The 21,600-nt window shown below is 50.5% G+C and overlaps 1 protein-coding gene across 3 annotated transcripts; it reads left to right on the top strand.

Annotated features, from left to right (window-relative positions):
* The first annotated feature begins 678 nt into the window (after positions 1-678).
* On the top strand, positions 679-20,211 carry Usp18 (ubiquitin specific peptidase 18). Of its 3 annotated transcripts, XM_090325236.1 has the most exons (11): positions 679-849; positions 6,416-6,684; positions 8,416-8,512; positions 11,659-11,804; positions 14,124-14,203; positions 14,412-14,558; positions 14,925-15,020; positions 15,488-15,658; positions 16,793-16,924; positions 17,615-17,664; positions 19,652-20,211. In XM_090325236.1, the coding sequence occupies exons 2-11, from the start codon at positions 6,522-6,524 to the stop codon at positions 19,695-19,697; spliced, it is 1,128 nt and encodes a 375-aa protein (XP_090181362.1). In that variant the 5' UTR covers positions 679-849; positions 6,416-6,521; the 3' UTR covers positions 19,698-20,211. The 3 variants fall into 3 exon arrangements, with proteins under 3 accessions (XP_090181362.1, XP_090181364.1, XP_090181363.1); XM_090325238.1 differs by lacking the exon at positions 14,925-15,020; XM_090325237.1 differs by lacking the exon at positions 17,615-17,664.
* The last annotated feature ends 1,389 nt before the right edge of the window (positions 20,212-21,600 follow it).

The raw sequence follows: 21,600 nt of genomic DNA, 5'->3' as shown, positions 1-21,600 counted from the left end.
GCTTTCGGGTTCATCCTGATTGATTTTGTGCTGGGGGTCCTGAGGAAGGGGACCCGGGGCCGGGGAGGGGGGCCAGGGAGAGGGGGCAGGGATGAGCGGGGCCGGGGAGAGGGGGCTGGGGAGAGGGGGCCGGGAGAGGGGATCGCGGAGGGGGGGCCGGGGAGAGGGGGCAGGGGTGAGGGGGCCGGGAGAGGGGATCGCGGAGGGGGGGCCGGGGAGAGGGGGCAGGGGTGAGGGGGCAGAACCGGGGTGAGCAGGGCCGGGGTGAGCAGGTCCAAGCCGGGTTGAGGGGGGCGGGCGCGCTCCTCGCTCCCCGCCCCGCCCCTCTCCCCGCCCCTCTCCCCGCCCCTCTCCCCGCCCCTCTCCCCGCCCCGCTCCCCGCCCCGCTCCCCGCCCCGCCCCTCAACCCGCCCCGCCCCTCTCCCCGCCCCGCCCCGCCCCGCCCCCCGCCCCGCCCCTCAACCCGCCCCTCTCCCCGCCCCGCCCCGCCCCGCTCCCCGCCCCGCCCCTCTCCCCGCCCCGCCCCGCCCCGCTCCCCGCCCCGCTCCCCGCCCCGCCCCTCAACCCGCCCCTCTCCCCGCCCCGCCCCTCCTCCCGCCCCGCCCCGCTCCCCGCCCCCCCCTCAACCCGCCCCGCCCCTCTCCCCGCCCCGCCCCGCCCCGCTCCTCTCCCCGCCCCGCTCCTCTCCCCGCCCCGAGCCTGGGTTTCGCTTTCGGCTCCAGAGAAAACGAAAGCTTGGCCCGGGCTGCGCGGGGAGGGGAGGCGGGGAGGCGGGGCGGCCAGGATCGCAGACCGACGCCGGCTGTGCCTCGGCGGGGCTCCTGCGGGCGGCGGCGGCTCTCCGGCCAGGTCGGGGCCTGGGGTCTCAGGCAGGTCGGGGTCTGGGGTCTGGGCTCTCCGGGCAGGTCGGGGTCTGGGGTCTCAGGCAGGTCGGGGTCTGGGCTCTTCGGGCAGGTAGGGGTCTGGGGTCTCCGGGTAGGTCGGAGTCTGGGGTCTGGGGTCTTCGGGCAGGTAGGGGTGGGGTCTGGGGTCTCAGGCAGGTCGGGGTCTGGGCTCTCCGGGCTGGTAGGGGTGGGGTCTGGGGTCTCAGGCAGGTCGGGGTCTGGGCTCTTCGGGCAGGTAGGGGTGGGGTCTGGGGTCTCAGGCAGGTCGGGGTCTGGGGTCTCCGGGTAGGTCGGGGTCTGGGGTCTCCGGGCAGGTCGGGCTCTGGGGTCTCAGGCAGGTCGGGGTCTGGGCTCTCCGGGCAGGTCGGGGTCTGGGGTCTCCGGGCAGGTCGGGCTCTGGGGTCTCAGGCAGGTCGGGGTCTGGGGTCTCCGGGCAGGTCGGGCTCTGGGGTCTCAGGCAGGTCGGGGTCTGGGCTCTTCGGGCAGGTCGGGGTCTGGGGTCTGGGGTCTCCGGGCAGGTCGGGGTCTGGGCTCTCCGGGCAGGTCGGGGTCTGGGGTCTCCGGGCAGGTCGGGCTCTGGGGTCTCAGGCAGGTCGGGGTCTGGGCTCTCCGGGCAGGTCGGGGTCTGGGGTCTCCGGGCAGGTCGGGCTCTGGGGTCTCAGGCAGGTCGGGGTCTGGGGTCTCCGGGCAGGTCGGGTCTGGGGTCTGGGGTCTCCGGGCAGGTTGGGGTCTGGGGTCTCCGGGTAGGTCGGGGTTTGGGGTCTGGGGTCTCCGGGCAGGTCGGGTCTGGGGTCTGGGGTCTCCGGGCAGGTCGGGGTCTGGGGTCTCCGGGCAGGTCGGGGTCTGGGGTCTCCGGGCAGGTCGGGCTCTGGGGTCTCGGGGCAGGTCGGGGTCTGGGGTCTCAGGCAGGTCGGGGTCTGGGGTCTCCGGGTAGGTCGGGGTTTGGGGTCTGGGGTCTCCGGGCAGGTCGGGTCTGGGGTCTGGGGTCTCCGGGTAGGTCGGGGTTTGGGGTCTGGGGTCTCCGGGCAGGTCGGGGTCTGGGGTCTGGGGTCTCCGGGCAGGTCGGGGTCTGGGGTCTCCGGGTAGGTCGGGGTCTGGGCTCTTCGGGCAGGTAGGGGTGGGGTCTGGGGTCTCAGGCAGGTCGGGGTCTGGGGTCTCTGGGTAGGTCGGGGTCTGGGGTCTCCGGGCAGGTCGGGGTCTGGGGTCTCCGGGTAGGTCGGGGTCTGGGGTCTCCGGGCAGGTCGGGGTCTGGGGTCTCCGGGTAGGTCGGGGTCTGGGCTCTTCGGGCAGGTAGGGGTGTGGTCTGGGGTCTCCGGGCAGGTCGGGGTTGGGGGTCGGGGGTCTGGGGTCTGTGGTCTGGGGTCTCTGGGCAGGTCCGGGCAGCAGCCCCCGCACCTGGGTAACTCTGGGACTCAGGGCTCTGCGGGGTCCTGTCTTCCCTGTGCCCCCCCCCCCCCCCGCAACGTCCCCCGTGTCCCCCATTCCCCGTGTCCCCCCATTCTCCCCGTGTCCCCTCGTCCCCCCGTGTCCCCCCGTGCCCCCCCAGTCTCCCCCATCCCTCTGTGTCCCTCCATCCCCCCTTTTCTCCTCCTCCTCTTGGTGTCCTCCATCCCCCTGTGTCTCCCCATGTCCCCCCATACCCCCTGTGCCCCCCTGTGCCCCCTGCCCTCCCCATGTCCCCCCCCCCCCGTCCCCTCATGTCCCCCATCCCCTCGTCCTCCGCCTGTCCTCTCCATGTCCCCTGTCCCCCTGTGTCCCCCTCCCCTCCGCGGGCCAGGACAGGTCTGTCACTGGTGTTGAAATCTTGCTCCTCCCAGGGCATCTGAACACCCCAGGTGGAGAGCCGGCCCCCCCCCCCCCCCCCCCCCCCCCCCCCCCCCCCCCCCCCCGCGTCTGGCTCTGTGGCTCTCCTTGGTGGGCACAGGGCAATCACTTCTGTCATTTTCCTTTTCCACATGTTTTCTGTCTGTGGTGGGGCTTGAACCCCTGGGCGCTGTCCTGAGCTCCAGGCTGGGGCTCCACCACGTCGACCCACAGCTTCCCTTCCCTTTTTCTTTTTCTGCCAGTCCTGGGGCTTGAACTCGACCTGGGCCCTGTCCTTGGGCTTTCTCAAGGTCAGAGCTCTACCACTTGAGCCAAGGCACCAACTTCCAGGTTGCTTCTAAGTATGGTACAGTGAATTAAACCCTGGTCTTTGTGCATGCTAGGCCAGCACTCCACCACTAGGCTCTCCACTTCCGTTTTCGTTGGAGGCTCATTGGAGATAAAGGGTTTTGTTCACATTCTTGCCAGTGCTGGCTTTGAACTGTGACCCTCAGCTCTCAGCCTCCTGAGTAGGTAAGATGACAGGCGGAGCCCCTGGGACCCAGCTTCTTTTCATCATTTATAAGGATGGAAGATTTAGGAAGGGTGGGGCTGTTTGTTCAGTACTATGGGGCCAGTGTTTAGAGTTGGGTTGAGCGTACACCTTCAGCGCCCTCTTCTCTGGTGGATGTGTGCACAGTCTCATCCTTCAGCTGTACTCTCTGGGCCTCTCACAAAGAGATCAGTCTCTCCTCTGGTGGACGTGTACACAGTCTCATCCTTCAGCTGTATTCTCAGGGCCTCTCACAAAGAGATCAGTCTCTTCTCTGGTGGACGTGTGCACAGTCTCATCCTTCAGCTGTATTCTCAGGGCCTCTCACAAAGAGATCAGTCTCTTCTCTGGTGGATGTGTGCACAGTCTCATCCTTCAGCTGTATTCTCAGGGCCTCTCACAGAGAGATCAGTCTCTCCTCTGGTGGACGTGTGCACAGTCTCATCCTTCAGCTGTTCTCTGTGGGCCTCTCACAGAGAGATCAGTCTCTTCTCTGGTGGATGTGTGCACAGTCTCATCCTTCAGCTGTATTCTCAGGGCCTCTCACAGAGAGATCAGTCTCTTCTCTGGTGGACGTGTGCACAGTCTCATCCTTCAGCTGTATTCTCAGGGCCTCTCACAGAGAGATCAGTCTCTCCTCTGGTGGACGTGTGCACAGTCTCATCCTTCAGCTGTATTCTCAGGGCCTCTCACAGAGAGATCAGTCTCTCCTCTGGTGGACGTGTGCACAGTCTCATCCTTCAGCTGTATTCTCAGGGCCTCTCACAGAGAGATCAGTCTCTCCTCTGGTGGACGTGTGCACAGTCTCATCCTTCAGCTGTATTCTCAGGGCCTCTCACAGAGAGATCAGTCTCTCCTCTGGTGGACGTGTGCACAGTCTCATCCTTCAGCTGTATTCTCAGGGCCTCTCACAGAGAGATCAGTCTCTCCTCTGGTGGACGTGTGCACAGTCTCATCCTTCAGCTGTATTCTCAGGGCCTCTCACAAAGAGATCAGTCTCTTCTCTGGTGGACGTGTGCACAGTCTCATCCTTCAGCTGTATTCTCAGGGCCTCTCACAAAGAGATCAGTCTCTCCTCTGGTGGACGTGTGCACAGTCTCATCCTTCAGCTGTTCTCTGTGGGCCTCTCACAGAGAGATCAGTCTCTTCTCTGGTGGATGTGTGCACAGTCTCATCCTTCAGCTGTATTCTCAGGGCCTCTCACAGAGAGATCAGTCTCTTCTCTGGTGGACGTGTGCACAGTCTCATCCTTCAGCTGTATTCTCAGGGCCTCTCACAGAGAGATCAGTCTCTTCTCTGGTGGACGTGTGCACAGTCTCATCCTTCAGCTGTATTCTCAGGGCCTCTCACAGAGAGATCAGTCTCTTCTCTGGTGGACGTGTGCACAGTCTCATCCTTCAGCTGTATTCTCAGGGCCTCTCACAGAGAGATCAGTCTCTCCTCTGGTGGACGTGTGCACAGTCTCATCCTTCAGCTGTATTCTCAGGGCCTCTCACAGAGAGATCAGTCTCTCCTCTGGTGGACGTGTGCACAGTCTCATCCTTCAGCTGTTCTCTGTGGGCCTCTCACAGAGAGATCAGTCTCTTCTCTGGTGGATGTGTGCACAGTCTCATCCTTCAGCTGTATTCTCAGGGCCTCTCACAGAGAGATCAGTCTCTTCTCTGGTGGACGTGTGCACAGTCGCATCCTTCAGCTGTATTCTCAGGGCCTCTCACAAAGAGATCAGTCTCTTCTCTGGTGGACGTGTGCACAGTCTCATCCTTCAGCTGTATTCTCAGGGCCTCTCACAGAGAGATCAGTCTCTTCTCTGGTGGATGTGTGCACAGTCTCATCCTTTAGCTGTATTCTCAGGGCCTCTCACAGAGAGATCAGTCTCTTCTCTGGTGGACATGTACACAGTCTCATCCTTTAGCTGTATTCTCAGGGCCGCTGGCAGAGAGATCAGTTTCACTTCCCTTCCTTTGATCTCCTGCCTTCCTCCAGGTCCTTTGCAGCCAGCCCGAACCTTTCTGTTGCCCCTCTGAGGTGCGGGCCATTCCACTTGAACAGGTGGTGGTATTATCCTGTTTTCTGCTGATCGATTCTGCCTGCCAGCATTCTTACTTTAGCTAAATTCCTCTAGTTTGAGCTTTGTAAGAGGAACAGTGGTTTACAACTACATTTAAAATATTTATTGTACATTTTAGTTTGCAAATGAATTTAAGGAATCTAGTTTACTATGTCAATAATTGTGTACAATGTGGATGATCAGGTCAGGGTAACTGACATTTCTATCACCTCAAGTATTGTTCTATTGCACTGGAAACATTAGCTGTTTTGAAATATGCCATTTGCTGTGCTGAAGAATGTTAGAAATTATTGTACCTAGCAGTGCCTTTTCCTCACTAATCACTCCTCACCCTCTATGCTTTCCAGTCTCTGGTAACCTCTGTTCTGTTCTTGAAGACATTACTATTTTTTTCTTTTTAGCTTTTACATATAAATAATACTTTGAGTATTTGTCTTTCTGTACCTGACTTATTTCACTTAGTATTATGTCATCTAGAATTATCTACATTGCCACAGATGACAGGAGTTCATTTTTGTGATCACTTAATAATTCATTTCATTGTATAGCCTTACTACATTGTCTTTATCTGTGTCTTTGCTGAGTAACAATGTCAAAGCCACATGTAGGGCTTTCATGTGTCAGTCCAAAGTCTTCCTACCATGGGTAGCATGTATGTAGACGTTGTGTGACTTTCCATGTCTTCCAAAGGCAGGAACTGTATTGGGACTTGGTTGTCTGTAGGTGTATTCCAGGCAGCCCATGGTGTGGAGAGCAAGGAGTCTGCCAGCAGCAGTTGTCTGGTGTGATAGACAGCCCTTATGATTGGCAGGGTTTGAGTGTGAGGAACATGGATACAACTCTGGTCTGGACCCTATGGCTGATGTTGAAAGTGGAGATACAGGGGTGGGGGAGGTGGTTCAGTGTTAGGAAATGGCAGCTCATTCTGAGCAGGAACAAATGGAAATGTGAGGGTCCAAGGGCTGGTGTCCAGCATGATGGTATTTCCAGATTTAGAGTTTTGTGCTCCAGCTCCTCACAGGGGCCACCCTCTCTGAGAACCATCTGTTTGGAATCAGAACTGAATGAAAGATGTTGTCCTTACCTCTCTGCTATATGTTTTCACAGACGTTCCTCTGTCCCTGGCTCACGGAAACCCTTGCTGGTGGTAAAATTGTGGCGTCTTGAGCACCGGTTAGGCATCCTTGGCCTGGAGATTTTATGGTGATTACTAATGGGCAAGATGTTTGGGTTCCTGAGAAAGAATTGCCAGTCAATCCTGGCTGAATCTCAGCATTGCCCAGGAGAACTTAACGAGACAGAAGAAGACAACAGCATGGAGAGAAAGAAGAGAGTGCAGCTAAGAGAACATCTCAGTCCCTGGGACTACCCTCACGGTCAGGAGAGCTTCATTTCTTTCTCACTGTGCAGCAACATTTTTCTCACTGACAGTACTCTGAAGCCTCTGAGCCTATGATTAGTACAATTTCTACATCTGAAATGGAGCGAGCAGTTTCCAGCCTAGCAGGTTGGGAGGACTGGGTGAAGTAACCTGTGACATTGCTTTCAATGAATGTGTGGCAGATAGTAGCCATCCTGTTACCTTTAGATGCAAGGTGCTACTGCTGACTTGGGAGCTGGAATCTGATTTGGGAGCTGTATTTCCCCTTGCTTTTCACATTTTTATGTCCTCCTCTGATAGGCACCAAAGCCCTTTCCACAGGAATTTTGAGATCACCTTCATTCTTCCCTTTTTCTTTCTTTCTTTCTTTCTTTCTTTCTTTCTTTCTTTCTTTCTTTCTTTTCTTTTCTTTTCTTTTTTTTTTGCATTCTCCCCCTTTTCAACAGCTCATCTTTGAGAGCAGCTGAGCTTATGGCTGGGAGATTGGTTGCTAGTGTGTCAGGTTTGCTAATAACCCCTAAAGTTGTTTTTGGCTTTTCATCACTTGACTAGAAATGTTGCAGCAGGTGAACCTTCCTCACTCAGAGCTGTCCTGTTTGTTTGTTTTATCCTTCCCCCTCCCCCTCCCTCCATTCTTTCTTTCCTTCTTTCTCTTTCTTTCTTTCTTTCTTTCTTTCTTTCTTTCTTTCTTTCTTTCTTTCTTTCTTTCTTTCTTTCCCTCCCTCCCTCCCTCCCTCCCTCTTTCTTTCTTTCTTTCTTTCTTTCTTTCTTTCTTTCTTTCTTCCTTCCTTCCTTCCTTCCTTCCTTCCTTCCTTCCTTCCTTCCTTCCTTTCTTTCTTTCTTTCTTTCTTTCTTTCTTTCTTTCTTTCTTTCTTTCTTTCTTTCTTTCGATATAGGGCTTGAACTCTGGGCCTGGGCGCTGTCCCTGAGCTCTTCATCTCAATGCTACCACCCTACCCTTGAGCCACAGCCCCCTTCTTTTTTCTAGAGGTTAATTGGAGATAAGAGTCTCACTGTTTTTAGTGCCCAAGCTGGCTTTGAACCTTGATCTTCAGATCTCAGCCTCCCTAGTAGTGAGTATGACAGGTGTGAGCCACTGTGCCCAGCATTCTTCCCCCCATCTCTGTGGTGGGGACTCTTCCACTGGAGTTAGACACAGACAGGCTGATATTTCTCCTGTCCCAGAGCCCCAAGGACCCACGCATCCCTCAGATAAGCATTCAGTAATTTTTTTTTTGCCAGTTCTGGGTCTTGAACTTGGGGCCTGGGCACTGTCCTTGGGCTTTCTCAAGGTTAGAGCTCTACCACTTGAGCCACAGCACCACTTCCAACCTTTTCTGTATATGTGGTACCGAGGAATTGAACCCAGGACTTCATGCATGCTAAGCAAGCACTCTACCACTAGGCCAAACTCCCGGCTCCAATATTTGCTTTTTAATTTTGTCTTTCTTTAAATGCGTGTACTACTACTTCTTTTCAGTGAATAATACTCTTTTTGTGACATCTGTTTTTTTTTGGTAGGCTATTCAAACTTACCTCATCAGTTACCATTCCAAAGTTTCATGCTTGATATCTTCTCTCCTAATTATTTAAAAGTTCCCTAGTGAATTCTTTGTATCTCAGAGAGAATTTTACATTTCAGGGCCTTAGTAGACTCTAGGAAAACATCTAATTTTTGTTGAATGCTTTATCTTTCCTTTGGCATTGTTTTCTTGCTCCTTTACAGGCCCAGTTGGTTTACACAACATTGGAAATACTTGTTGTCTTAACGCCCTGATTCAGGTATTCATTATGAACCTGGACTTCACAAAGATATTGAAGAGGTAAGACTTTTATTCATGGTCATAAAATTGTGGATTAATTTATTTTTTCATAGTGACCTGGACTTTTAGAGCTTTCTGTCATAAATTGCCAGAATAGGGAAATACTTCCCTGTGTATTCTGGGCTACAAATTAGAATCACTTAAGGGTGCATGCGCGTGCGTGTGAGTGTGTGTGTGTGTGTGTGTGTGTATCTCTGTCTCTGTCTCTGTCTGTCTGTCTGTATGCCTGCCTGCCTGTCTGTCTGTCTTGGGGCTTGAACTCAGAGCTTGGGTGCTTCCCTTGAGTGTTTTTTGTTCTCAACGGTCCTGCTCTATCTAGCTTTCTAGATAGTTCATTGGCACTAAGAATCTCACAGACTTTCCTGCCTGGGATTGATTGTGAACCATGATTCTCAGGTCTCAGCCTCTCAAGAAGCTGGGATGACAGCCGTGAGCCCCTGGGACCTGGCAGGAGTGTTTAAGAAATGTGCAAATGCTTGTTGTCATCTTCAGTTATCTATGTTCAGGTGGCCTGGGTTGGGGTCTGGACATTTGCTCCTTTCTTTTCTCTTCCCCTACCCCCTTCCCTCCTTTCCTACTGTTTCAGTCTGCCAAGGCAGACGCACCTCCTATGCCTAGCCACTGGTACTTTAGAAATACTTGGTTGGGGATTTTCTTTATTAAAGAATTTATTAACATTGATTTTTACATCATATTTCAAATGACATGTTTAACAAATGAGTATTCAAGGAGCGAATCTCTATAGACAATCACTGGCACTTAGTTTTTAGAACATAATCAAAATTAGGCTAATATTAATTTATGAAATAAAACATGTCTATAGAGTCATAGGTTTTTATGTCTATGTAGTTATGTTTATATTTCCAATACCATGTCCATAGCATTGGGTATGCAAATATTGAGTCCTCGCTCTTGTACTGTTTGGATCTAATAGCCACATATTAAGGATACCATGCGCCTTTTGTTTGTTCGGTCTTGACTTGTCTCACTCAACATGATTTGGATCTAGATTCATCCACTTCCCTGAAAATGCCATTATTTTATCTTGTCTGTTGGCTATGTAGAAGTCCATTGTATCCTTTCATCTGCAGTAGGGCATCTGGATTGTTTCCATTGCCTGGCTGTTGTGAATAGTGCAGAGATAAACATAGCCGAGCAGGTGTCCTTATCATATCTTGGGTTATGATGTTCAGGATAAATGCCCAGAAGTGGTATGGCGGAATCGTAGGGAAGGTTAATTTTCAGTTATTTAAGAAACCTCTATGGGGCCGGGAGTTTGGCCTAGTGGTAGAGTGTTTGCCTAGCATGCATGAAGACCCGGGTTCGATTCCTAGGTACCACATACATAGAAAAAAACCAGAGGTGCTGAAGCTCAAGTGGTAGAGCTGAAGCCTTGAGAAAGTCCAAGGACAGTGCTCAAACCCTGAGCCCAAGCGCAGAACTGGCAAAAAAAAAAAAAAAAAAAAAAAGAAACCTCCACTGTTTTCCAGAGTGGCTGAAGTAGTTTACAATCCCACCAGCAATGTAGTAGGGTTCCTTTTTCTCTACAACCCCGCCAATTGGTTGGGGATTTTAACCTACAGCTTTAATTTTTAGTGCTGGTTTGATAAAAAGGGAGTTGGGACTAGAGCAGTACAGCAGAAAGTCATTGAGATCAGTCACAGACAAATTTCAGCAGTCTTTCTCTTTGGCCCTGACCTGTCTCCTTTTCTCCACTGATTAAAGAAGTGAGGGATGCCCATAAGTAAATGAACTACTGCCCAAATACATTGTTATTCTTTTCTGTTGTCCTTTCTCTCCAGAACCTAACTTTGCCAGCCTGAGTGCTTCAGGCTGGACTTTTTGCCGCTTGCTGTACATGTAGGCCCAGAATCTTCTGAAAAAGATTCTTTTTCTGGAAATTTCTGAAAGGCATTTAAAAGTTCAAGTCACACTGGGCACATGGCCTGTGGTAGAGTGCTTGCCTAGCATGCATGAAGCCCTGGGTTCCATACACAGAAAAAGCTGTAAGTGGTACTGTGGCTCAAGTGGTAGAGAGTTAGCCTCTAGAAAGCCCAAGGACAGTACCTAGGCCCTGAGTTCAAGATCTAGAACTGGAAAAAGAAAAAAAAACTTCAAGTCATTGTAAAGAACTGGATGTTCAAGGCAAATATTAATAAATAATGAGTTAATTTATTTTCTTCTCATTTTTTTTTGCCAGTCCTGGGCTTGGGCTCAGGACCTGAGCACTGTCCTTGGACTTTCTCAAGGTTAGAGCTCTACCACTTGAGCCTCAGCACCACTTCTGGCCTTTTTCTATGTATGTGGTACCGAGGAATCGAATCTGGGTCTCTGTGCATGCTAGGCAAGCACTCTACCACTAGGCCAAACTCCCTGCCCTATTTTCTTCTCATTTTAACCTTTTTTTTCCCGCCTGGGTCATAGGGCTTGAACTTGGCCTGGGTGTTATCTCAGAGCTCTTCAGCTCAAGGCTACCGCCCCCTTGAGTCTCAGGTCCTTTTGTGCTTGGCTGGCTTTGAACCTTGATCCTCAGATCTCAGCCTCCTGAATAGCTAGTATCACAGGCGTGAGCCACGTGCCCAGCCATTTCAACCTTTTTATTAGTGTATTTTCATTGTACAAAAAGTTGTCATTATGGCATTACCATACTTAATATACTTTGGTCAGATTTACCTCTTTTATTCCTTTTCTTATGTCTCCCTCATTTTAAACAATAGCAGGCTTCCTTACTCTCTTTTCATACATGCACAGGAACCAGTTTCCCTGGACTTGCCCTCCTTCACACTGTCCCTGCCCCCCTCCCCCCCCACTTGTTCCCACTCTGCTGGTTCTGTTTTGCACTTGAGTGCACAGTTTATCCGTCCCTCTGTTCTACCCTTGAGGATACATGTTACCCTTCACTGTAATGTGACTGTGGAGCTGGGGGGGGGGAGTGGGACTGATTCCTCCTCTCTAGAGGGTTCTGTGCACAACCTTCATGGGCACTTCTTGACCTTAGTTACCTAAGGTACCCCATCCTCTGACAGATGTAATTCACGGGAAGGGCATAGCCTGGAGATGGAAATTTCTCCAAGTGATGTAATTAATGCTCGCCTCACAAGGAGAATGGTGGGGGGAATAGGCTCCTGGCTGTTCTTACTTGACAGGATAGCGGTGCCCAAAGGAGCAGAAGAGCAAGAGAGAAGCGTCCCGTTCCAGCTGCTTTTACTGCTAGAGAAGATGCAGGACAGCCGGCAGAAAGCAGTGCGACCTGTGGAGCTTGCATGCTGTCTCCAGAAATACAATGTGCCATGTAAGATCTCCTCTAAGCAGTGGCTCCTGTCTGCTTATCTAAAGAGGGTGGAAGCCAGAGAGAAATTGTGGGAGGTAGAGGAAAGGCAGGGGAGAAGAAGAGAGTGAGGGAGAGGAGGGAGGAAGGGCAGCTGAGGGGAGGGGAGATGGAGGAGGAGAGAAGGTTCAGATGGGCAGTATTCTGTGATGCCATTGAGAATGATCAATTCTCAGCTCATTCTATCATCACTTCAGCTCAGTGATTCGGTCCTCCTCTACTTCACTGTGATTCTAATCCTTTGTGTGTGACTGTTGACTTTTTTGAGGTGTCATGTCTTTTCATACCTGCTGTGTTCCTATGTTAAGATTTGCTCAGCTGTGTGCCTGTGGCTCACGCCTGCAATCCTGCCTACTCAGGAGGCTGAGATCTGAGGATCACGGATCAAAGCCAGCCAGGCAGAGAAGTCCAGTGAGACACCTATCTCCAATAAACTACTCAGAAGAAGCTGTAAGTGGTGCTGTGGCTCCAGTGTAGAGGGCTAGCCTTGGAACAAAGGCTCAAAGACAGTGAATGTCCAGGCCCTGAGTTCAAGGAAAAAAAAGATTTACTCATTTAAACTCAATGGTTGTTTGAAAAATTTCCATTGAAAATGGGTATTATCTGGGTTGATAATCCATTTTTTTTGCCAGTCCTGGGCTTGAGCTCAGGCCTGAACACTGTCCTTGGACTTTTCTCAAGGCTAGAGCTCTACCACTTGAGCCTCAGCACCACTTCCAGCTTTTTCTATGTATGTGGTACCAAGGAATCGAACCTGGGTCTTCGTGCATGCTAGGCAAGCACTCTACCACTAGGCCAAACAGTCGGCCCTGATAATCCATTTTTTACACTGGCTTAGGGATATAACTTACTACTAACAATCTCATTGATTCAATAACTGACCAAATATTTACAGTAAGTAAAGTTCAGTGGTATGTGAGAACTGATGTTCTTATATAATACAGCAGGAGACTGGAAGAATAAAAGATGACTGGGTGCCGGGGGCTCATGCCTGTAAATCTAGGTACTCAGGAGGCTGAGATCTGAGGATCACTATTCAAAGCCAGTCCAGGCATGAAAGTCCATGGAACTCTTACTTCCAATTAATCACCAGAAAACTGGAAGTCGGGGCTGTGGCTCAAGTGGTAGAGCACTAGCTTTGAGCTGAAGAGCTCAGGGACAGTGCCCAGGCCCAGAGTTCAAGTCCCATGACTCTCTCACACACATACACATACGCAAAACAAGTAAAGAATTCCCAGGGCAAGAAAAGTTAGGGATAAAGAAAGAAGGAAAAAAGACGGTAGAATAAATGTATAGTAGAATGCTTTGTAAGTGTAAGACAGGTAAAGTGAAAAGAAAAACTACAGAGAATGACAATTTGCAAAAGGGATGAAGGGTAAAACATTAAAAAGAAAGTCAGGCACCTGTGGCTCATGCCTGTACTCCTAGCTACTTGGGAGGTGGAGATATTAGGATCACCGTTTGAAATCAGCCAGGTAAGAGAGTCCATGAGATTCTTAGCTTCAATTAACTACCAAAAAGAGCCTGGAAATGGGGGCTGTAGCTGTAGTTGTAGAGTAGTAGCCTTGAGCCAAAAACCTCAGGGCCAGTGCCCAGGCCCTGAGCTCAGCCTGCAGAACCAGTATTAAAAAAGAAAAAGGTTTTTTCTTGTGTTTTGTCTTTCTGAGGATGAATGCGTGTTGGCTCTATCAGCAAGATTTTAGCTGCAGTGTTGCCGTCTCTGGGTCCATTTGGAGTTGTGACATGACTGGGCGTGCCCCGGGTGCAGTGTCCTGTGGTCAGGGAGCGAGAGCAGCTGCTGGGGTGAGGTGTGGCTGGCCCCGTGCAGTGGACATCCCCGGAGGTGGTCTGTCCTCCTGGAACCCAGTGTGTCCACCCTGGCCCTGCCAGGCAGCTGCTGGTTCTGCTGGTGTTGTCTGAGAACACAACTGGCGTGTCAGAACATGCTCTGCCTCTCCTGGATCCTGCAGTTGACCCAGTTCCTGCTCTGGCTATTCTGTGGCAGGCTTTTCCCTTTACATCTAGGCTGCCAGTTTAACAGATCCTTTAGAGCAAGCAGAGCGGATGGGCTGCAGACTTTGAGCCCTGTTCCATTCTGGTGTCATAAGTTTAAGAGGAACTGTCCAATTCAGGACCAAGAATACTTTTTGTGTCCTGAACAGCTCATAGGTAGTACATACTGACCTTTGGCAGAGTCGGGGAAAGAGAGTAAAAGTGGTGAGTGTTGGTGCAGCCAGGGCATCAGGCGCCCTCACTACTGTGCTGTTACTTCTTTCTAACCAGTGTTTGTCCAGCATGACGCCGCTCAGCTTTACCTCACGTTCTGGAACCTAATTAAGGATCAAATACCTGATGTGGACTTGGTAAGAGCCTGAAGCTGGAGGAGTCAGAGGACCCGTAGAAGTCTCTCACCATTGTTTATGCCACGTGCAGAGAGGGTTCCCAGAAACCCGGTGTTCTTCCCCCACCCACTGCACCCTTGTGTGCAGGGCAACCAGCGTGAGGGGCTAGGCAGTCTAACAGGTCCAGCTCTGGACACCAGCCTAACCTGTCCTTGGCTCCTTCTTTCAGGTGGAGAAGCTGCAGGCCCTGTACACGATGCAGGTCAAGGATTCCTTGGTTTGCCTCAGCTGTACCAGAGAGAGCAGTAGGACCAGCTGTATGCTGACCCTCCCTCTTCCCCTGTATGACATGGACTCAAAACCTCTGAAAACGCTGGTGAGACCTGGTGAATCCGCACGTTCCACTTTGCCAGTGCCCTGTTGTTTGCGTCATTTCCCCTTGATATCAAAAATAATTCTGTTTCACTTGCATAGCTCTCGAGGGTCAATTTCATTGATCAGAAAACGTTCTCTCTCCTATTTCTTCTTTTCTTATACTGTTCTACTAACAAGGGCTTCTCCCGTTTTTCCCCCTCCAATTCATGGAAGATCCTGGCACATGTAGCAGTAGAGGTGGGGGTTATTTAGAAGAGTGTGGGGAAAGTGGAAGCAAAGCTTGATCCCTCACCTTCAGGGGCGGGCTGCTTTCTTGATGGAAAGGGTCCGCTAACATTGCCTGTCCCTGTTCCCCTCCACCGGGCAGGAAGACGCCCTGCGCTGCTTTTTCCACCCTAGGGAGTTAGCCAACAAAAGCAAGTGGTTCTGTGATAACTGTGGGATGGAGACACGTGGAAACCAGGTACTCACACCTCAGATTCAAATACTTCCCCTGTGGGTTTCCTGGCCAAGGCTTCCCAGACACCTTCAGGGCCCTTCAGATTTCGTGGTGGGGTGGGGTCCAGGTGGTGCCAGGATCCCTGGGCTTTCGATGTAGCTTCACTGAGAGCTGAAGGGCAGGGAGAGTGCGGGGCCAGGTGGTGGTGGGTGGGTGGCGGGTGGGGTTTTCTCTCCAGTTTTAGACCAGCTCCCTATGACAGACGCCTGCTCCTAGGGTTTCAAGGGCCTGTGTGCAGCCCTGGGAAGCTCATGGCTTTTGTCTGAGATCTGCAGTGCTGTGTCAGTCAAGTGTCACTTGAGTCTTGGAGGAGCTGAACAGAGTCCCCGGTGGGAGCCTTTAGCCCTGCAGTGTGTGTCCTACACACCTCTTCCTGGGGAGAAGAGTAAACCACCAGCCCTGGCATTTCACAGTGATTTTTGCTTTTGCAGGTCTTGAAGATGATGCATTTGCCCCAAACTTTGACCATTCACCTTATGCGATTCTCCATTAGAAATTCACAGACTGAGAAAATCTGCCACTCCTTGCATTTCCCCCAGACCTTGGATCTTAGTCATGTTCTCCTGACTGAGCAACAAGACCTCAGTGAGGCCACGGAGCAGGTGAGGTATTCCCACACTTCTGGATCCATCTCACCAGACAGGACTTCCTTCAGGCTCAGCTGCTCTAACCCCTCAGCTGTTAGATGGCACCTACTCAAGAATTCTCCAGGTCCAGGTTCTTACCAGCCAAGGCCAGTGATTGGGTCTCTTGCTGGCTTCCACTGTGGGGTGAGGTGAGCAGCTGTGCTGGGTGCACACTGGCTGAGGAAGGGCAGCGTCTCAGGCAGTGAGGTCTGCCTCCTCTGAGCACTGCGCTCATCTGAGAATGGATGCTGTTTGCTGGCCAGACCAGGGGAGTACCGAGGAAGACAGGTGGTCCTCAGGTTGTTGTGAGTCACAGGAGCGAAGGTGTATTTCAGGCAGAGTGTTTATTTATTTATTTATTTATTTTACCAAGTATAGTGGCACTGCCTATAGTCTTTGCAGTGGGGAGACACAGGCCAGAGGATCATTGGTTCAAGGCCAGCTTGGGTGACATGGTAAGACCTGGTCTCACAAGAGCAGAAAGAAAGGGGCCAGAAGTGTGGTCTAGTGGTGGAGTGCTGGTCTATTATGCATGAAGACCCTGGTTTGATTCCTCGGTTCCACCTCCATAGAAAAGGCTAGAAGTGGTGCTGTGGCTCAAGTGGTAGAGCTCTAGCCTTGAGAAAACCCAAGGACAGTGCTCAGGCCCTGGGTTCAAACCCCAGGACTGGCAAAAAAAGAAGAAACCAAGATAAAACAAAGGCTCCAAAATCCCCTCCTTAAGTCCTTCCTCAAACAAAACCAAACCCAAACCAAAACAAAACAAATTCCCTTTGGATAACTGGTCTGCCATTGTTATCCACCCTTCTTTTCTTGGGGGTTAAAACAGGTCTTTTCCTGGGGGTTTCCACTTTTCTCAGGGGACAAAGATTGACCATCCCTACTTACTGTAAACATGTATCCAATATAAAGCAAGCCATTACAGTTCTGCTTTATAATGTTTCCTTTTAAGTAGCTATGAGATTCTCCAGGTCAAGGACTTTTCTCTAGGACCTTTGAAGAACCAGTGCCTAGCACAGAGCAGTAACAAATGCATGGCAAAACATGCTTCCTTCAAGACTAGGGCTGGGGAAGGCGGGATAAATCACTGAGAGCCTTGTCTTCTTCCAGCCTGAAGGGCAGTATGATCTCTTTGCTGTGATCGCCCATGTCGGGATGGCCGACTTTGGTCACTATTGTGCTTATATCCGGAATGCAGTGGATGGAAAATGGTTCTGCTTCAACGACTCCAATGTTGGCTGGGTGAGACTTACCATCCACACGTTCTCTTGTTCTGAATTAGCCATTGCTAATAAACCCTCAGCAGAGTTGAAGACACAGTATGGCCTTCTATTTTGTGTGTAGGAGCTGGGGAGTTCTGTGGTTCAAAGCTGTTCCTCTATCTAGATTTAATGCTTTTTTTCTAGTCCTGGAGCTTGAACTCAGGGCCTGGGTGCTATCCCTAAACCTGTTTGTGTTCAAGGGTAGCATGAGCCACAGTGCTATTTCCAGCTTCTTCTGAGTAGTGTATTGGAGTCCCACTGAGTTTCCTGCTTGGGTTGGCTTTGAACCACAGCCTCCTGAGTAGATAGAATTACAGGCCTAAGCCACCAGTGCCCAGCTGGTTTACTGCTTTCTAAGAGTCTGCTTGCTTCAGTGTTTAGGTTTCTGGACCTGAGGGTTCAGTGCCTTGATGTTTTTTGCTCGGTAGGAAACTTATGAAACCAGAAATTAGAAAGATGCAAGATAAAACTCTGGGGGCATAAGTGTAAGAGTTTAAAGATGAGTGAGGACATTACAGAGGGCATTGTTATTTAGGGCATCGTGTCACCAGCTGTCATCACAGTGGGCTTCTTTATAGGAGCCTAATGGGCAGATTACAGAGCCCTGTATTCCCTGAATACTTCCTGGTTACCAACTAGCTGCTGCTGTCGTCTGTGTGTGTTCTTCCAGGTGTCCTGGGAAGACATCCAGTGCACGTACGGGAGTAATTACTACCGCTGGTAAGAGAAGCACATGTGTGACGGGGTGCGTTGGGTTCTCAGAGCTTTATGAAAGATGCATGGATGAATTATTGCCTTTCTTCTGAGCATTCCCTAGTTACTAAACCATTCTGTCCATCTTTCAACACTCATCCCATATACTATACTTCTCTGAGAATGAAGGCTTCAGCAGTGCTCAGGTAGAAGTATCATCTGTAACTATGCCCATGTGGTTTCTGGCCTCTTATTACCTGATCCTAATTTAACCTCTGAGCAAACGCCTCCTTGTGCTTTCATAATCATGGCCTTCTCTACTGTGCAAAGCCTTTATGATGCACTCAAGCAGATTGGTAGGAAATCTTCTTTGCTCTCATTGCTTCTTGAGCATGCCTCCTTTATTACTTCCAAAAACTTTTTTTTTGCTTATCTGACTCGCCCCCACCCCATTAGAGCATGTACTCTTTTTTTTTTTTTTAATTTTTGGTCCTGGTTCTAAGGTTTGAAGTCCAGTCGTGGGCATTGTCCCTGAGATTTTTTGCTCATGCTAGCTCCCTACCACACGTCCTGCTTTTGGGTGGGAAATAGGAGATAAGGGCATTAAAGACTTTCCTGCTCTGCTGGCTTTGAACATAAATCCTTAGGTCCAAGCTTCCTGAATAAGTAGGATTACAAGTATGAGTCATGGTGCCTAGCAGACCAAGGGACAGGACCAGTCTTCTCATCTTTCCCAGTCTGGCCTAGCGGCATGCAGTCAGTACACATGAAGACATACTTTTAATGGCTACGGAGGTGAAACTAGAAGAAAAGCTGAAGAAAGTTAAGGCAGAGAGGTTTTTATATGTGCCCATGGTGGCACTGGAGGTGGTACTGGAGGGCATACTCAACCACAGAAGGAGGCTTGATTAATTAAAAATTAATGGATTAGGTGGTGTTTATGTTTGATGCTCTCCTTTAACCTACTTTTCCTGTTTTTCTTTCATTTATCCTGAGCATTTCTCTTAGGTGCCTGTTCTTAGCCAATTTTGGCTTATTGACTCCTCTGTGATCTAGAACAGGGGTTAGCACACTTTACATGACCATGGCTAGAGAGAAAGAACTTCAGAGTTTGTGGGGCACAGTTTTTGTAGCTGTTACTCCCTTTGACTTTGTAACACATCGGCTGCCATAGACAGTACATGAATGAGTGAATGAATATAATTGGCTGCGTTCCAATAAAAGTTGTTTTCCAAAAACAAGGTTGCAGTTGGCTTATACTCCCACTCTCATAATTTGCCTGTCCCTGATTTATTATTTTATGTTATTTATGTATTTGTTTATTTTTGACAGATTAGGGTCTTGAACTTAGGGCCTGGGAACTGCCCTTGCACTTTTTCAAGGCTGATGCTCTACCACTTGAGCCACGGCACTACTTTCAGATTTTTCTGTGTATGTGGTACTAGGAATGGAACTCAGAGCTTTCTGCATGCTAAGGAAGCACTCTGCCACTAGGCACACTCCAGGCCCCTTATTTTATCTTATTTATGTAATTTGCTTGTCATGGGTCTTGAACACAGGGCCTGGGTGCTATCCCTGGGATTCTTTGTACTCAAGACTAGAGCTCTACCACTTGAACCACAGTGCTACTTCTGGCTTTTCCTGTGTAGTTTATTGTAGATTAGAGTCTCACACATTTTTCTGTCCAGGCTGTGATCCTCAGGTGTGAGCCATCTAGCATCAGGCTGGCTGTGATTTGTGCTAACTAACAAGAGCGTAAGAGTGACTATTCCAGGTCACTGTTCTCTCCTTGATGAGATGGATGGTAGGTGATGGGTAGATGAACATTTGCCAACTCACAAGAGCGTAGAAGTGACTTTCCTAAGTCACTGTTTTCTCTCCCTTGATGAGATGGGTGGTAGGTGATTGGATGAAGACTTGCTCCGCTAGCCTGGAAGCTTGCTGACCCTCATTCCTGCTGTCCTTTCACTGCAGATGTTTAATTTTACTGTGCTGATAAATCTCTCTTTTTTAGGCGGGAAACTGCGTATCTTCTGGTTTATACGAAGAGTGAAGGCTAATGGAAATACTTCAGACTTTCAGAGACTGACTCATTCATTTCCTTTTCTGTCCTGGGATCTGCTAAGTCTTCTAGGAGATTCTACAATGAAGAAAAAAATAATTTAAACAATTACATAATAATTTATATCTTAAGTTATAACGACGGGTGATTGCTGATGTGATTTGGAGGAGGGTTGTCTCTCAAGGTCATGTGTCAGGAGCCTGGTCCCTTGTACAGCAGTGTTGTGGGGCATAGTCTTGTGAGTGGTGAGGCTTGTGCAGGGCATCTGGCTCATGCTTGTAATCCTAGCTACTGAGGAAACTGAGATAGTTCAAAGCCAGATAGGGTAGAAAAATCCACGAGATAGACTTTCAACTGACAACAGAAACAAAAAGCTGGAAGTGGAGTTGAAGTGGTAGTATGCAAGGCTTGAGTGAAAAAGCTATAGGACAGCACCTAACTCCTGAGTGCAAGGCCTAGTGCTGTGACCCAGGTGAACAATTTCTTTCAGCTTGGCCCCCATTCTGGAGCCTTGAAAATACCACTGCCATCTGGAGAGTAAGCATTTTTCACAGGAGCCTGTGGAGGACATATCTTATTCAAACCATCTCATTAGTGAAATAGGCACCATATGCAGATAAAGTTGTTTCTGTCAAAAGGAGTGTAGAGTGTACATCTTAATCTGGGGGTAATGAAAACACATAAGATGCAAATGATTTCTGCTATAGAAATTGGAAAGAAGGGCTGGGAGTTTGGCCTACTGGTACAGTGCTTGCCTAGCATGCACAAAGACATGGGTTCAATTCCTCTGTACCACATACATACATAGAAAAAACCCAGAAGGGTGCTTCGGCTCAAGTGATAGAGCTCTAGCCTTGAGAAAGTCCAAGTACTCAAGCCCCAAGCTCAAAGCCAGGACTGGAAATAAAAAGAAATTGGAAAAAAGCTGGGATTCCTTCTTTAGTAGAAATCTTGAGGCTGTAGAGAGGTCTAGGGGTTAGGATAGTCCATATACTCAGAAAATACATTCAAAGACTCGGCTGAGAAGGTCACAGAAACCCACAAACTTAGGCTACGGTGAGAGTTAGAGTTAGTCAATTCACAGAGGAGAGGACGGTGAGCACAGGCTCAGCGCGCCCTCTGGTGGTAAGTGGACCTCACTGCACCACGGAGGGGAGGAGATTAGTGAGCATTCACCCAGATCGCCCTCTGGTGGAAGCGGAGGTCACTGCAACACGGGAGGGAGAGATGGTGAGCATTCACCCAGTTTGCCCTCTGGTGGTAAGTGGAGGTCACTGCACCACAGATAGATCTACGGTGGTGAGCATTCACCCAGATCGCCCTCTGCTGGGAAGTGGAGGTCACTGCACTACGGGGGGGTGTAGGGCGGTGAGCATTCACCCAGAGCGCCCTCTGCTGGGAAGTGGAGGTCACTGCACCGTGGGGTGGGAGGTGGAAGGCTGTGAGCATTCACCCAGAGCGCCCTCTGCTGGGAAGTGGAGGTCACTGCACCGTGGGGTGGGAGGTGGAAGGCTGTGAGCATTTGCCTAGAGCACCCTCTGGTGGGAAGGGGCTCTCACTGCACTGCGGGGGCTGTAGGGTGGTGAATATTCACCCAGAGTTCCCTCTGGTGGCAAGAGGAGGTCACTGCACCACGGTGGGGGGTGAAGGCGGTGAGCATTCATGCAGAGTGCCTGTTGGTGGCCAGCTGAACTCACTGCACCAGAGAGGGGTGAAGGGAGGTGAGCACTCACCTAGAGCGCCCTCTGGTGGGAAGCCGAGCTCACTGCACCACGGATTAGTGGAATGTGGTGAGCATTCACCAGGGTGCCTTCCAGTGGCAGGTGTAGCTCACTGCGCCACGGAGGGGAGGAGGGTGGTGAGCATTCACCTAGAGCGCCCTCAGGTGGAAGGCAGAGCTC

Source organism: Megascapheus bottae, chromosome 37 (genome assembly GCF_031878675.1).
Source record: "Megascapheus bottae isolate mThoBot1 chromosome 37, mThoBot2.hap1, whole genome shotgun sequence".
NCBI lineage: Eukaryota > Metazoa > Chordata > Mammalia > Rodentia > Geomyidae > Megascapheus > Megascapheus bottae.
Note: the sequence above shows the minus strand (reverse complement) of the source record. Positions and strands in the feature narration are given on the sequence as shown.